The 12,742-nt window shown below is 40.5% G+C and overlaps 1 protein-coding gene across 3 annotated transcripts; it reads left to right on the top strand.

Annotated features, from left to right (window-relative positions):
* Window positions 1-92: 92 nt before the first annotated feature.
* LOC144534076 (hsp90 co-chaperone Cdc37-like) lies at window positions 93-10,915 on the top strand. Of its 3 annotated transcripts, none has more exons than XM_078275755.1 (8): window positions 93-409; window positions 3,357-3,653; window positions 4,915-5,020; window positions 5,833-5,948; window positions 6,048-6,170; window positions 6,284-6,466; window positions 10,027-10,098; window positions 10,615-10,915. In XM_078275755.1, the coding sequence occupies exons 1-8, from the start codon at window positions 293-295 to the stop codon at window positions 10,714-10,716; spliced, it is 1,116 nt and encodes a 371-aa protein (XP_078131881.1). In that variant the 5' UTR covers window positions 93-292; the 3' UTR covers window positions 10,717-10,915. The 3 variants fall into 3 exon arrangements, with proteins under 3 accessions (XP_078131881.1, XP_078131901.1, XP_078131891.1); XM_078275775.1 differs by having other exon boundaries at window positions 316-458; XM_078275765.1 differs by having other exon boundaries at window positions 316-693.
* The last annotated feature ends 1,827 nt before the right edge of the window (window positions 10,916-12,742 follow it).

Raw genomic sequence — 12,742 nt, 5'->3', positions numbered from 1 at the left:
ACAAAATTACTTTTTATTATAGCCTATACATCCATGATAAATTATCGACCCGAACCGCGCCTCTTGATGACGTGTATTGATTGGATTACAGGCTTGCGCGGAGCTGCAGTTAGAAATCTGCAACGGCTTGTGTGGCTGCCTGCCTCGCTAAGAGGATTGGGAAACTATCAATTTCTGTCCTGTTTGCTGCCGCCTTATCGGTGTTTTGTCCCAGCTGTACATCGCTGCAGCTTCCCTGTTCTGTAACTGACACTGAAAACCCGCAGAGGAGAGGGCAGAAAGAGCCATAAAGATGAGCACCGGAGCGGGCATCGACTACAGCGTCTGGGATCACATCTACGTGTCCGACGATGAAGATGTGACCAATCCGTATGTCGACACGCCGAGCTTGTTCAGAATGAGACACCGGGTCAGCAGTGAAACTTGTAGTAGCTGTGACGTTTGGATTATCATACCTGGTTAGTTTTACCAGTAGAAGTGACTTAACTAGTAACCGACAACCAGAGGAGTCTTTACACAGAGAATGACCAACAGGTGTTACACAAAAATCTGTGACCCGTCAGATTCTCTGACGCTAAAGGATCTGTCAGCTAAATAATTGGCAAGCAAACACATTTGCAAAGAACTTTACAGGAATAAGAAATGGAAAAAGAGGGAGATGGAAGAGGCAAAGAAAACATAATCTGAAAATAGGTATTAAATGTGCCACCCACAACTTAAAAGGTGTAAAATTAAGAGAAAGCCAAAGAAAACACTAGATAAGACTGAAGGGTTGACAGTATTGACAGCTAAGTGCTCAAATAGTGACTACCACTATTGTTGCTGTCACAGCTATACAAAAATTGTTACCATATCTAACTATCATTACAATGTTTGTGGTAATAGCTATTAACAGTTGTGACCCAATCTAAACATTATGTAAGCTCCCTTTTTGGCAGCAGCTAACAAAATAGTATGTGACCATGACAAATGTATGTGTAATGTAAACAGCTCAAAATCCTCATTGGTAGCAGTGATGGGTGACATAGTTTGTGTAACACCTTTTATTTTTACAGTCTATGGTAACACAACATTTAAATGATCACAGCTATTTTGTTATGGCATTTATGTCGGCTGATCAGTAACAGAAAATGCAGCGCAGAAAGTCCAAAGTTATGTTTTGAGGTACAGTGTAAAGCAAATATCTCGGAAATAATAATTTTATGAAATAAGTGAAGCATTTTCCGGAGCTTTCCACTGCATCTCACGGACGTCATTATCTGTGTAAAATCAGTTAGAAAGATGCTCGAAATTTAAAAAATGAATTGTGGAACTAGCGTAGTATGGTTGCTAACTGCATTGGTCAAGCTCAGTTTGTATGGCTCTGGTTCTGTGTCGATAATAGGCTTAGCTGGTGCAAAGCTGTCACGTGACTAGTTAAGTGAAAGGTCTAGAGCGGCTTGTAGTCTCCAGCACCCTCTTTGAGATATTTGAGATCTCTTTCCCACATCAGGCACTGATTCATTTGTTTTAAATAAAAGATGGCTTCTCTAGGTAATTAGTTCTCTGTCATGTGCAGACTTTTTCCTTTCTTTCGGTCATGCACACGTTTGTTTTGAATGTGTGTCTTCTAGTTTTCTTCTAATTTCACTTTTTAGCATCTTCTCCCTAACCAATCCTCTTCACCCTCTCCTCAACTCCCACCATCTGTGTCTTTACAGGTGCTGGTCATATAATTAGAATATCATGAAAAAGTTGATTTATTTCAGTAATTCCATTCAAAAAGTGAAATTTATATTATATTCATTCATCACACACAGAGTGATATATTTCAAATGTTCATTTCTTTTAATTGTGATGATTATAACTGACAACTAATGAAAATCCCAAATTCAGTATCTCCGAAAATTAGAATATTACTTAAGACCAATACAAAAAAGGATTTTTAGAAATGTTGGCCAACTGAAAAGTATGAACATGAAAAGTATGAGCATGTACAGCACTCAATACTTAGTTGGGGCTCCTTTTGCCTGAATTACTGCAGCAATGCGTCGTGGCATGGAGTCGATCAGTCTGTGGCACTGCTCAGGTGTTATGAGAGCCCAGGTTGCTCTGATAGTGGCCTTCAGCTCTTCTGCATTGTTGGGTCTGGCGCATCCCATCATCCTCTTCACAATACCCCATAGATTTTCTATAGGGTTAAGGTCAGGCGAGTTTGCTGGCAAATTAAGAACAGGGATACCATGGTCCTTAAACCAGGTACTGGTAGCTTTGGCACTTTGTGCAGGTGCCAAGTCCTGTTGGAAAATGAAATCTGTATCTCCATAAAGTTGGTCAGCAGCAGGAATCATGAAGTGCTCTAAAACTTCCTGGTAGACGGCTGCGTTGTCCCTGGACCTCAGAAAACACAGCGGACCAACACCAGCAGATGACATGGCACCCCAAACCATCACTGACTGTGGAAACTTTACACTGGACTTCAAGCAACGTGGATTCTGTGCCTCTCCTCTCTTCCTCCAGACTCTGGGACCTTGATTTCCAAAGGAAATGCAAAATGTACTTTCATCAGCGAACATAACTTTGGACCACTCAGCAGCAGTCCAGTCCTTTTTGTCTTTAGCCCAGGCGAGACGCTTCTGACGCTGTGTCTTGTTCAGGAGTGGCTTGACACAAGGAATGCGACAGCTGAAACCCATGTCTTGCTTATGTCTGTGTGTGGTGGTTCTTGAAGCACTGACTCCAGCTGCAGTCCACTCTTTGTGAATCTCCCCCACATTTTTGAATGGGTTTTGTTTCACAATCCTCTCCAGGGTGCGGTTATCCCTATTGCTTGTACACTTTTTTCTACCACATCTTTTCCTTCCCTTCGCCTCTCTATCAATGTGCTTGGACACAGAGCTCTGTGAACAGCCAGCCTCTTTAGCAATGACCTTTTGTGTCTTGCCCTCCTTGTGCAAGGTGTCAATGGTCGTCTTTTGGACAGCTGTCAAGTCAGCAGTCTTCCCCATGATTGTGTAGCCTACAGAACTAGACTGAGAGACCATTTAAAGGCCTTTGCAGGTGTTTTGAGTTAATCAGCTGATTAGAGTGTGGCACCAGGTGTCTTCAATATTCAACCTTGTCACAATATTCAAATTTTCTGAGATACTGAATTTGGGTTTTTTATTAGTTGTCAGTTATAATCATCAAAATTAAAAGAAAGAAACACTTGAAATATGTCAGTCTGTGTGGAATGAATGTATACATTATACAAGTTTCACTTTTTGAATGGAATTACTGAAATAAATCAACTTTTTCATGATATTCTAATTATATGACCAGTATGATTTTTCTCCACTTATCTCTTTACTCGCATCCACTGTGGCCTGCCACAACAGACCCGGCTGGAGAGAATGGCTGAGTTTCAGCAGAGAGGGGAAGATCTGGAGAATAACTTATTAGAATGCAAGAAGCTGTTGGAGGAAGCCCAGGGACGACTTAAAGAAGTGGAAGAAGGAAGGAACGAAGGAGAGGAGGATGAGGAGAGAGAGGCTGAGATCAAGAATGTCAAGGGCGAGGTCAGAAAACTGAAGAAGGATGAAAAGTCTTTTGAGAAAATGATCGAAGAATACCGGCGAGAAGAAAAGAAGCGGCCCTGGGATGTTGACACTATCAGCAAAGAAGGTTTCAGCAAGGTAGGGCATGGCAACAAGGGTACAAGATTTGTGAGATTTAGTGTGACTTGTCTGTTTCCGGGTTCCTCCGTTTTTATTTTTTTCAAACTTAATTTTGCATTTTTTAGGTTATGAAAAAATAACAATACAATACAGAGATCGCTATATAAGAGGAAAAAAAACAACCATAAGCACAGAATATGAAAATAAAAACAGGATTGGACGGGGACAAAAAACTTCACTATCATAGCAGATAATCTTGAATATAATAACAAAGGCAAATAATATCAATACAGTGCTATCATTGAAATGAAAATGTTTCAATTAAATCAATAAAAGGACTCCAAGACAAAGTTGAGCTTTATACATTTTGTATTTTATTTTTTCAAGGGGCAGGAATGATACAACCTCCTTATATATTTAAGTCTATGTATGAATTACATTGCATTACATTACATGTCATTTAGCTGACACTTTTATCCAAAGCGAATTAAGTGTGTTCAACCTTGAAGGTGCAAACTCCATTTTTTTAAAAAAATTTTCTGTATCCGAGGTGTAGTCAGAAGAGATGTGTTTTTAGCCTTTGGCGGAAGATGCACGGGTTTTCGGCCATCCTGATGTCAATAGGGAGCTCATTCCACCATTTAGGAGCCAGGCTGCAAACAGTCGGGACAGTCGAGGATCCCTTGCTGTGAGGGGGCAGCAAGCAGGTTGGCTGATGCAGAGCGAAGTGGGCGGGTTGGGGTACAGGGTTTGACCATGTCCTGGATGTATGCTGGGGCTGATCCGTTCGTGGCCCCGTATGCAAGTACTAGTGTCTTGAAGCGGATGCGGGCAGAAACTGGTAACCAGTGAAGAGAGCGGAGGAGCGGTGTAGTGTGAGAGAACTTGGGGAGGTTTCTTGGGGAGGAGAATTCTTACGTATGTCTGTATGATTGGTGTTTTTTCCTGTTGCGCTGCAAGTGGCTGGTGAGAACAGTCTTCATGTTCTGTATGTATGTAAGTACGTACACAAGGAACTATGACAAATAAGAAAACTAAGACATCAAATATTTGTCGTCAAACCGTGTCTCATACACAGTGAGGAGGCATGTAGACATTCCAAAGTGTCCTGCCACTTATCCTCAGAGAGTTCCACACCTAAATCCCTTTCCATGCCGCTGGTCCAGGTAATCTGTTTTTTATGTTATGTATCAGACTGTAAAACACAGAGGCTCATCTCCTCTTATAAGGGTCTATCATCCCCTTGGGGCTCATCGGTTTTCTTTCTCTCGTTTTCCAGAGTGTACTCAACGTCAAGCCTGTAACTAAGGAGGAAACAGAGGAGGAAAAGGTGGAGAAGCACAAGACCTTTGCTGAGAAGTATAAAAAAGAAATCAAACACTTTGGTATGCTTTGTTGTGTTTTCCTTCCTGATCCCTCACAGCGTCTCTCTTTCTTTAAAATGTATCCTTGATGTTGTTGTATAAACCTGTCTATTTTGATCTCTAGTTACAAGATTTTCAAAGACACCAAACCGCTTATGGGCTGTGTGCAAAATATTTCACTCACTCACTGTTCATACATTACTTTATAGAGAGTTAGATGTACCATTCAAGTTTTCCTGTTTTTAATAAATAATGGTAGTTAGCTCCTGGTTAGTGTGCATAGATTGTAAACTGCTTTGTACTTTGCATTGTGGGATACTAAAGCTGCACTATATACTAGATAAGGGAGACAATAGTTAGAATTTTGCGTACAAGGATAAATGTATAAATTGGCGGGAACTTTAGGGTTCGAGTGGTTACACATTTGTTGTCTATTTTTGTGGCATATAGTGCCTTCAAGTCGGGGTTGTGTTACTGTATGATGGGGAATTTATAACTTTGTAAGTCTGATGGCTACGACTTGATAAATTGTGACGAATGCTGATGTTTTTAAACGATTCAGTAAGGCATTTCCATAATGTTGGGGGGGCTCAAAAGAGATTGGAAAAGGTCAAAATCAAAGCAGCAGAACTCATATCCTGACTTTTAATTCCTAGTATGGGCATGAATTGTCAATTATCACCAAAAAATTGCCATTGTTGAACAGGGTACACGGCATGTTCACTTTACTATTAGTCACCAAACAACGCAGAACACATTTGACTTCCTGTGTCGAAAACACAACCTCTGGAGCTCGATTTGAATTATGATGGACGTGTTTGTGTTTGCACCAGGTATGTTGCGGCGCTGGGGTGACAGTCAGAAGTATCTGTCAGACAACCCACATCTGGTCTGTGAAGAGACGGCTAATTGCCTTGTTGTCATTTGTATTGACTTTGAGATAGATGAGGTGAGTGCTGTGAGAAAAGTATGTATGCATGTTCTGGGTAATAAAGGCAACACCTAAATCAGCCAGGTAGAGCCTTGTTAATTCTCCATGTACTTGTAGAAACATGCACTGATGGAGCAGGTGGCCCACCAGGCCATCGTCATGCAGTTCATCTTGGATTTGGCTCGGACGCTTAAGGTCGACGCAAGAGGCTGCTTCAGACAATTCTTTTCAAAGATCCAGGTCTGTAGTTACCAAAACGTGCTCTCCTGCGTTTTTGTCTGTGTGGTCACTTTCCACTTTGTTGTAGTATGTGTGGGAAGTTGGCCATTTAAGTGTGTTTGTGTCCATTTCAGACTGCGGACAAGCCGTACCTAGACGAGTTTGACCGTGAGCTGGAGCTGCTGAAGGAGAGGATCCGCAGCTGTGCGCAGATGCGTATGGCGAGCGCTGTGAAGGAGCTAGAGGAAGAAGAGAGGCAGAAGAGACTGGGCCCAGGTGGTTTAGACCCTGTAGAGGTCTATGAATCACTGCCAAAGGTAAACCATTCACAAAAGCGTTATTATGGATCCCACGCAACTTCTCGGCAAGTCCCGCCCTACGAAGCAGCCCGATTGGTTGGGGTTAGTCATTGACCTTGCCTGATTATGGTTAGGATAGCCGACTAGTCAGGGGATAGGACCTGAACAAATCGGGTTCCTTTACCTTGCGTAAGCATGGACGCCTGGCCAATAGAATGCGTGTGAATGCTACTGAAGGGCGGGTCTTGCTTAGAAGTTGCGTGGGTTCCATAATAATGCTTCACACACACATTCATACAGGAAGTGCTGAGAAGTTAGCCACAGTGGTCAGCACTGTTTACATGTGGAACTATGGAGTGAAATGTAAAATAAATAATTGAAAAAGTAGGTAACATGGTGGGACAAACAATAAATCCTGGTTGGTAAGTTCCAAATAAGTCTGTTTAGAAAACAGGAGGTTTCCACACTCATGTTCACTATAAATATACGTCAGCGATATTTGATATAACCTTACACTGCAACTAAAAAGTGGTTGTTTGGCCTGCTCTACATCTCCTGGGGCTACATTGGAAAACATCAGGGGTCTCATTTATAAACGTGGCGTACGCACAAAACAGGACTGAAAATGTGCGTACGCCACTTCCCACGCAAAGGTTTTGATTTATAAAACAAACTTGATGGGAGAATGTGCGGTCCTCCACGCAAACTCTGACCCATGCGTACGCACATTTTGGAGACAAAATAGGAATTGGCGACGCAGATGGTGAGGTGGTGAACTGAAGTCAGACTGCAGAACTGAAGTCAGACTGCAGAACTGAAGTCAGACTGCAGAATAATGATTTCTCGTAATATTTTCAAGTATTGATGGCTCACGCACATTCTTTCACTCCATATCATCCACGTTACCATGAAGATTAAATCCAGCAGTGTTATTTTGTACTGAGTGATAATTGTTCCATAAACACCTCCAACTCAAATGTTAAATAAAAATTTGTTCTTAATGTTTAATCGGCGCTGTCTCACCGTCACATTGTCTGCTAGGAGCGCAGGAGGAGGAGATGGCCCGACTGCATGGAGTACAGGATAGCATCAAATACCCTACCATTAGATAACGGCAGAACACAGTGTAAATAACTAAGTATCTGTCTTTAATACTGTGCATATATCATCAAATGTCAAAGTCTGGAAATACAGCCGTTAAGCTCTCGCGCAATTGTTACCCTTAATGTCCTCGTTATCGGTCCGGATTTTAATACTGTTCATGACAAACCCTGCATGAAGAAAAGTGCGTTAGACTTTCTTTCGTCTGCTAATTGTATCTCGGGGTGGGGGGGGGGGGGGTACCACTAGTTAATCCTGTGATTTTGACAAGGTGTTATCAATCACTCTAATTGTTGTAAACATATAAATACTGCGGTGACTGCGGCGTAATGCTGCATGATGGCACTGCTGGCCCTGCAGGAGGACTACGCTAATGGAAGAATCAGGAGAAAGAGAGACTTCAGGGACCATGACGATGACTGGAACTGCCGATTTAAATTCCCTAAAGCTGAGCTCTTGGATCTATGTACTGAATTGGGTCCAGTAGAGAGGGCAACGCGCCGGAACCGGTCCACCCCATCCATCCACCCATTCATCTATAGATCAGGTTTCCCTACACTGCGAGAACAGGCCGAAATTATAATTCAATTTGCAGCAATTCCTGAACGTCCGAGAAGTTTTTTGCTTTTTCCCCGCCAGTCGTCATGATTCGGCGTAAAGAACAACTGCCAGGGTCATTAACATACTGATCAGCATTCACGAGGTGCTTTGCATTGACTTGTTATGGTTAAAAATGGGCGTGTACAGGGCGGGATAAGAGGCTGATTCACGTACACACACTTGTGGGTAATCTGTGATTTATAAAGGGAACATTGCTTACAAGTGTGCATACACACGGTTTTATAAATCTGACTTTTTTTTGGCGTACGCCATTTTTGGCTTTTGGGCCTCGTACACTTATAGTAAGGATCCTTAGTTTTTTAAATTCTTGAGTATAAGGGAGAAACATATACTCCAGGAAAAAAAAAAGAAACGTCCTGTCACTTTCAACTGCTTTTATATTTTAAGCAAACTTAACATATGCAAATATTTGTATGAACATTAAAAGATTTACCAACTAAGACATAAACTGAACAATTTTCACAGAAATGTGACTAACATAAATGGAATAATGTGTCCCTGAACAAAGGGGGGGGGGGTCAAAATTAAAAGTAGCCCTCAGTATCTGGTGTGGCCACCAGCTGCATCAAGTACTGCAGTGCATCTCCTCCTCATGTACTGCACCAGACTGGCCAGTTCTTGCGGTTGTTTTTGCCATCCTGTACCTGTCCCGCAGGTGTGATATTCGGATGTACCGATCCTATGCAGGTGTTGTTACATGTGGTCTGCCTGTGCCAGGACGATCCGCTGTCCTTCCTGTCTCCCTGTAGCTCTGTCTTAGGCGTCGCACAGTAGAGACATTGCAATGCATTGCCCTGGCCACATCTGCTGTCCTCATGCCTCCTTGCACCATGCCTAAGGCACAATCACGCAGATTAGCAGGGACCCTGGTCTTTCTTTTGGTGTTTTTCAGAGTCACTAGAAAGGTCTCTTTACTTTCCTCATTTTCTTATAACTGTGACCTTAATTGCCTACCGCCTGCAAGCTGTTATTGCCTTTTCGACCGTTCAATAGGTGCATGTTCATTAATTGTTTATGGTTCATTGAACAAGCAGGGAAAACATTGTTTAAACCCTTTACAATGAAGGTCTCTAAAGTTATTTAGATTTTTACAAAAGTATCTTTAAAATACCTGTCCTGAAAAAGGGACGTTTCTTTTTTTGCTGAGTTTATAAAGTTGACTTTGTTTACAGTATTGTTTAATAGTGTGCATAATGAAAAAGTATGTGGTTCTTTGAGAAGGAAGATATTGACATTCATGTCATATTTATTTTTTCTACATTTGCTTTAATTTTTGTTTTATATTCTGTTGTAACATTTGCTTTCCCTCCACATAGAGTTCACATCCTGTTAATGGCTTCTGACATGAGCTATTTATAAAGATCTTTTTACTTTGACAGCAGTGTAGTCATTGCGAGAGACTGCATTTTTTTCCACAGATTTTAAAACCTGTTTGTAGTGTTTGCGCAGTCCATTGATATGAACCGTGTTGCCATTTGGATAATCAGAGAAGTCAATACACAGCTGAGCAGAATGGACTCCAGCAGTCAGGCATGAGCTCTCTGTGTGCAAGGTAAATAGCATTATCTACTTCCCTTGAGATTAAACATAACATCATTTTTCAGCTCCTTCCTTGTGACATTAGGAGTTTAATAAAGTTAAATTAGTTCCAAAGTCAATACAATTGTAAAAAGAAAATTGACGAAAAGTTATGAATGCAGGGTGTACGCAAGAGTAATCATTTTTAAACTTGACTATGAAAGTATTTTCTCTACTAAACTCACTCAATTTTAGTGCTGAGACATCAATTGGCAGTGGTCAGTTCAGTACAGTATGTTTCTTGGGCCATGCTAGACATTTTTTCTTTTGTATTATAGGACATGCAGAAGAGCTTTGATGAGAAGAACATTCAGATGCTGCAGGAAGCTATCCGCAAACTGGACCTGGAGGTGAGTGTGTTTGTAACTGAGCCTCGGCCCAAAATGCTAACTTCCAGTCAATAAAAAACATAAACCTTGTATTGTCTTCCCATCGACCAAAATTGACCTGGTTTGGTTTGCCTGTTTATAAATTATAAAGTAGCCTGTAAAGTCTCCCCCAGGTCTGTCTTACATCTTCTTAGCCAACTTGATTCCAACTTAATACCACTCGTTTTACACTTACACTTATTATTTTTATTTTGACTAAAAGTTAAGATCAAAGGAACATATGTTTATGTATTATCACAGATTTTGACCCGGGTAGACTATGAAAGTAGTGATCATCAATTTTAGTGTTGCATGTTATTTTTGGGGAAATTTGGTTGAAAGAAACCCATATATATCTGATATAAAAACTTCGAAAAAGGGGTCAAATTTGACCCGAGGACAACAGGCCAGAGGGTGTTTTTGATCGGCACAACATAAGTTTGTTCATATTATTGATTCTGTGTCTTGAACTGGTGTCACTGTGTTTTCTCTCTACAGGAAGGAAAATACCACCTCAGGAGGTGTATTGCCTCTGGACTGTGGGTCCCTGAATCAGGAGAGAGTGACGATGAAAACGAAGAGGATGAGGAAGAAGATTAGAATAAGAGAACGGAGAACATTCCAATGTTTAACAATGAATTTTTGTGCAACAGTGTGCAAGTAATGTTATACTGTATATATCCAACATTCTTCTTGAAGAAAATGTTTAGCATGCCATTACAGGCACCTGCCATTTACAGACTAAACAATCTGCCTGCATCTGTTGCCCTACTGCAGTCAACAGTGCCATCTCAAGTCTGTTTGGGGACAGACAGCCTGTAAACTACATCAGAAGCCTGTATATATGGTGAACACCTTATCATTTTTTGTGATTGGTAAATTTTAAGACCACCTGAATTAAATTGAATAGAGAACTCCAAAACAAAGTGTCCTCAACATTCAAATTGTTAGGCTCTAGTTTGTGTCCAGTCCAATGAATTCTGAAAATTACAGTTGTGACTACCATTTGGGAACTTCGATGTTTCCAAGTTTGTTTTTTTATTGAGACATTCAAAGGGGTTGATTCAACTAGAAAGTGACCTATGGTATTTCTTGTTGTTGTTTTGAGTGTCTATCCTTGTGATGGTAGGAACTACTGGTAGGCTGATAAACTGACAGGGCAGATATATCAGCCAATATTTGCTTATTGTAGATAGAGAGATAGCTTCCTGTATGTCAGCCAATAAGTAACGAGAACTTGTAGTTAATAAATGTTTAAGATCTTTAAGAAAACCTTTTATGTTCATGTAAATATCAGCCGATATATGTTATCAGGTTTTTGTAACTCAAATACCTATATTGGTATCAACCTCAAAAATCCAGTATTGATCCGGCTGTTGTAGGAACTCCAGACATCTCAGAGTAAACCTGTCAAGTTTCTTAGATTTAATTAGAATTACAAAGCACAACCTAGCTTTGCAAATTTGCATTTCAACTTGCAACTAATGATCATTTTCATCATTGATTAATCCGTCGCTTATTTTCTTGATTAATTGCTTAGGCTACTAGTCTTGGGAATTTTGTGATATAAAACAGAGAAAAAGAGCAAATTGTTTGAAATAGAGAATGTTTGACATTTCTGCATGAAAAATGACAAAACAATTTAATCGAATATCATAGTACAATTGTTCAATCAGTACAATCAGTTGGTGGAGGAATCGTCTCAACTCTAAAATTGATGAGCCCGTCCAACCGAGCGCAAGTCCGAGTAGTTTAGTTTGTATCTACGTTATGGTTGCTGCTTTGTAATGTAAGAGTTGTTACAATATGTCGTAGCTTTTGTGTGTACTTGTCAAGGTTTTTTACAAGCAATATGTTTTTAATATTTATGTTTGGAGTTGTGAAGTTTAAGTTGTTCTAGAACTTGTACAATAAACCAGGCATTTTGTTGTCGTTCACAAACAGTTTGTGTTTATTTATCAACTTTTCCACTTATTGCCGTGAATCCTGACTCATTTTCTGCTATACTTCTCTCTCCATCTCTCTCACTTGCATAATTAATTGCTGTGTCGTTCTCCCTTTCTCTCTCTCTCTCTCTCTCTCTCTCTCTCTCTCTCTCCCCCTATCTTTCCTTCATAATTAATTGGTGGGTTTGATTTAGTGGTCTGTACAGGATTTTTTGAAGCAAAGCTTCTTTATGCAGTCACTTTTGTAAATAGAAAACAATCAGTGCAGGCCTGGGGCATAAATCAAATCTAAGTAAATCTAAATAAAAGCTGATGGGAGAGAAACATAATTGCAGCTTCCTGCAGAACTGTTTGGGTGTGTTTCTTTGTAGGTTTATATAAATGTGTGGTTATTGTCACAGTCTGGTCCTCTCTTGATGTGTGACTGTTCTAATAATTTTGAAAAAGCATTGAACAGGTAAAAGTGAGCACAGGTTTAGTTTCTGCATGTTAACTGGGATCATCAGAGGCTGTTTTAGTGACATTTTGTGTTATCACAGCGTCTGTAGAGAAACAATTACAAGCTCAGTCGATGGACTGAAAAGTAATCTGCAACTGTTATTATCACTATAATGATTGGTTTATCGCTTTAGTTCCCTTTCAAGCAAAAATGTGAAATCTTCTCTGGTTCCAGCTTCTCA

Source organism: Sander vitreus, chromosome 2 (genome assembly GCF_031162955.1).
Source record: "Sander vitreus isolate 19-12246 chromosome 2, sanVit1, whole genome shotgun sequence".
In the NCBI taxonomy this organism is placed as follows: Eukaryota; Metazoa; Chordata; class Actinopteri; order Perciformes; family Percidae; genus Sander; species Sander vitreus.
The sequence above is the reverse complement of the archived record's forward strand: the minus strand, read 5'-3'. Positions and strand labels throughout refer to the sequence as shown.

Coding starts and splice junctions, on each gene's coding strand:
- LOC144534076 (XM_078275755.1), top strand. CDS start 293: ATGAGCACCGGAGCGGGCATCGACTACAGCGTCTGGGATCACATCTAC. Junction 6,171..6,283: donor AATTCTTTTCAAAGATCCAG/GTCTGTAGTTAC, acceptor TGTCCATTTCAG/ACTGCGGACAAGCCGTACCT. Junction 10,099..10,614: donor TCCGCAAACTGGACCTGGAG/GTGAGTGTGTTT, acceptor TTCTCTCTACAG/GAAGGAAAATACCACCTCAG.